This window comes from Hesperophylax consimilis, chromosome 1, assembly GCF_061612785.1.
Source record: "Hesperophylax consimilis isolate HC1 chromosome 1, BYU_Hcon_1.0, whole genome shotgun sequence".
NCBI classification, from domain to species: Eukaryota; Metazoa; Arthropoda; class Insecta; order Trichoptera; family Limnephilidae; genus Hesperophylax; species Hesperophylax consimilis.
The window spans coordinates 35,602,345-35,606,335 of NC_142836.1; the positions used below are offsets into that span (position 1 = coordinate 35,602,345).

General features: G+C 35.7%; 1 protein-coding gene across 1 annotated transcript; it reads right to left on the bottom strand.

Moving 5' to 3' along the window:
- Window positions 1-179: 179 nt before the first annotated feature.
- On the bottom strand, window positions 180-3,751 carry LOC149426775 (ribosome biogenesis protein BRX1 homolog). The gene is made up of 5 exons (XM_089633243.1): window positions 3,498-3,751; window positions 2,345-2,621; window positions 1,964-2,247; window positions 1,639-1,873; window positions 180-467 (listed from the first exon to the last, which is right to left on the bottom strand). The coding sequence occupies exons 1-5, from the start codon at window positions 3,609-3,611 to the stop codon at window positions 238-240; spliced, it is 1,140 nt and encodes a 379-aa protein (XP_089489369.1). The 5' UTR covers window positions 3,612-3,751; the 3' UTR covers window positions 180-237.
- Window positions 3,752-3,991: the final 240 nt, after the last annotated feature.

The following is a 3,991-nucleotide window of genomic DNA, read 5'->3' on the forward strand; positions in this document are numbered from 1 at the left end:
GAGGCTTTATTCATTAAGTTAGCTTTATTCTGAAATAAATTTTAATAAATTATATCGGATTTTTATTCATTAAAAAAATTATAAAATATTTTTACGAGAAATGCATGACCAAAAATAACAAATTGAAATAAAATTTGTTGGCCCTTTGAAGACTGGACTAAGAGTTGGACAAGGAAATAGTTAAATAAAATAGTGGATAAAAGAATAGTCATTTTATTGTGAATGAAACTTTATAAACTATGATTTTTTGGGTTTAGGGTTACCCTTTTTTGCCTTACTTTTATTACCGAACTTGCTACCTTTTCCTTTCGCTTTGAATTGCTTACGTTTGATTGCAAATTGAGGTTTGGCTTCAGGTTTAACCTGTTTTTTAGACTTAGGAGGTATGTAAGCTTTGGGTTTAATCTTTTTTATCACCTTCTTCACCACTTCTTCCGTTTCACGTTCTAGCTCCTTTTTAATGTCACCTGAAAGACAAAACAAAAGGTTTATTAAACAGAAACAACTAAGATTATGTAATTTCGATGTAAAAGAATTTTCATTGTAAATATATTTTTTTCTATTTTTAGAATTCACCTAAATATATATGACGTATATTTGTATGTCTTTATGACAAAAAAGTGTCCAATAACAAGCGAAAAACTGGTTGGGCCAACCCATGGAGGGAAGGAAAGGAGAGATCAAACTCAACTGGGCACAATTGGTCATTGCTTACTAGGCTAGTATGATTTCACCGCTCAGTGTAAGCAGACTGTTCGTTATTAAACTATAAAGTGCATTTGTTACGTGTAAATGATGAACTGCAGTGTGAAATTTTGTAAAAAGTAGAGATGGCATTATTTTTCACGTGAAAGTATTTGAACTAATGTGTTTTTATAATAAATTGACCGTTTCCGACGCATGCTTCTGGTACATGTTTTGGGGTAGCTGATTCCTTTGGAGTACATGATACTGCAATGTTATGCGATAATAGGCTTTTGGTTTGTCAGATGACACACTGTTATTCAAAAGGCTTGATAGCAGTATCGATTTTCCCCTGACTTTAATTATATAAATAATATCTAGTTTATTTATTTTGTTACATATCATAATTAGGTTTATTCAAAGTTGAAATTTTATTTTTAACTAGCGGACCCCGCAATGCTACGCTATTGCAATTGTCTTTCTCGGGTGTCTCAGACTTCTTCCACCATTAATTATGAAATACACCACAATGTTACCGTTAAAAAATTACATTAATTAGACTCCGTATCTCATTTGGGTGCAGAGATATTGTGTCAAGTATTCCTCAGGCGTCCCCGAAATTTTCTACCATTCAAACCACTCTCTAAGCGCTTCTGGTACTGATAAGGACAAACTTTGAAATTTACAGCGATATCGGTTAAGAAATTTCTGAGATTGAAGATTTTGAACAGACAAAAAAATTTATATATAAGATAGATAGATTACCTATCCATCTATCTAATGTTGGCTTAATCTTTCACCAATGTACCGCTAGATGAATGGGAGTGCCAATTTTAAATTTACTGCAAACTGGCCACAAAAGCCTAGTGGGAAATGTTTGTATGACCACCTCTTCTCCCTAATTTCCTCCAGGACTAATCAGAACTAAAAAGTAAACTGTTAAAGTCTGTTTACCTTCAACTTCTTCCTTGGCCACTTCCATGGGATCACCCTCAAACATGTTCATGCTCTGCAGCTCGGGGTAGGCTGTCTCAGGTCTTGAAGCCTCATAGTCCACCTTCTGCTGGACCCTGTTCTCATAGCGGGAGGCCGACTTCTTGGTGAGGGACTGGCGGTAGCGGGATGGACTCACGTAAGAGGGATTCTCCCATAGAGTTGTGCCTCCGAAGGATCCAGAAAAGATTTTCACCTGTAAATGTATTGTAATCGTATTATAAACCTATTTTAAATAACAATGTACGTGCATAAGAATATAACATCAAAGTGATTTAAAACTCACCGGATTTAGAACAAATCTGGGTCCGATTTCAGCTAGCGCTCCGTCCTCTGACAGAATTTGATAATTTCTAAACCAAATACGGTTATCCAGGTACGTGAAGGAGTAGACATGGTCGAAAAAGGGCTGACTCTTGGGGTGGTGCTTGGGGACCCCGAAGGTCTGCTGCAGCAGCTCCTTCAGCAGGACGAGGTGCGTCTCCGATGTGAAGGTTGGGTCAAAGGACAACAGCGGGCGAGATCCTCTCAAGCAGTTGCCGGTAAACTTGAGTTCAGCCATTGTGTATACTACAAGATTGTGAATGGTTAAGGTAGGGAACACATTAAGCTATACGTCATTTAGGAATGGCAAGAGAAAACTACTATTATATCAAAAAAGACTTACAATTTTCTACCAAAAATTTGGCAGAAGGTCCATTGGGAATGCTGGAGAACCAAACGTAGAGATCCTTTTTTTTCCTTCCTTCAAACATCATGGCTTTGTTGCAGTTCTTCATCTCGCACATCTCGTTGACAACAAAGAGATTCTTGCTGCGCTCCATCTTGGACTCGGGCTTGTGGTGTGGCATGAGTTTCTTGATGTCCTCCATGAGGTGGCGGTGACGATGGTTGATGCCGCGGGATGCAAATACCAGCACTCGCTGGCGATTTACCCATTTTACCTGTAATACAGTCACTTCATAAGTATTAACAAAGTATTTTCTCTCAATAGGTACTTTAGAATAAGAAAAGGATCACCCCACTGTAAATACACATAAATATATCATTGCAACAGCACATTTATGTAATTTTTTTACAGTTTGTAGGGCACATTACGAATTATAACAAGTCAGTAATCATGAGTCTTGAGTTGTAAGTCACAAGTTACAAGTCTTAGTTTATAAGTCATCAGTAATAAACCTTGGTTATTAGTCTGAATGATAGTTTTAGGTTAGATAAATTAAGTTACTTTATATGTGATGTTTTCTCAGGAAACTTTTTTTTCTATTAAACGCAATTTATAGATTGTAACATGAATGACAGACAGCGGCAAATTTGATTAGAGATGGGGATGAAAAAATAAAAGTTAAGATACTACTTACACATTTTAGAATGCCAACTAATTAGTTAGCAGATTATTCAATTATTTTTAGGTTGAATTACTTGTTTGCTGAACCAGCTGCATTCCCGGAGAGATCCGGAATGCATAGCTGAGCAGTGACCTTTTTGTCAATAGAATTTATGTTAAAAAATATGTAAAATTTATCTATCGGCAAATAAATGTTTTATTATTATTATTATGTTGCTTAATTTGTGGTGTAAGCTAAAATTATGCACAAAGCATGTGAAAGAAAATCTATTTCCTTTTGAAGTCTATAACAAATGTAATTTTTTTGCTTTACACTAATGTCTACTGTTGCCTCTACATTTACATGAGTTATTTAGAGGTTATGTAGTTTAAGTCTGAAAAGAGCTTAAATTCTGAGACAAAGTATATTAAAGTACACAATAAATCAAATAAAAATTCTAAAGCAATATAAATGAAATATATCTCATACCATTTTTGGTGCAGGGTCATCAGAAAACCGCGCTACCGGTGGAAGCTCTGGAGCCTTCTCTACCACCTTCACAACCTTCTTCTGAGGTTTCTTTTTGCTTTTCAACTTAGCCATATCTATTGATAATTAATATAAGGATGGAAAAAATAAACAAAATCTGGATTGAAATATTAAACCTCACACGAAGTCACTCGAGTCACTTCCACTAAATAATACCCGCAGCACGAGGTTTTGACATGACATTTGTTTAGAACCGTATTCCAGAGAAATGTTATTTTTGGTAGCATAAACAAAAATATTTTTCGAAGCATAGATTAGGACCCAGGTTATTAAGGTCGATACAGACGACTGATCATCGACTTATTTATCCAGTAGTTTATTTTATTGACAGCGTGGCGAAGTCCTGTTTTAACTTAACCGTTTCGCATTTCTTCTATTTGTAAAATTGTTTGTACTTCCTGTTTCCGGTTCAAGATGGTGGCCGTTTGAATGGT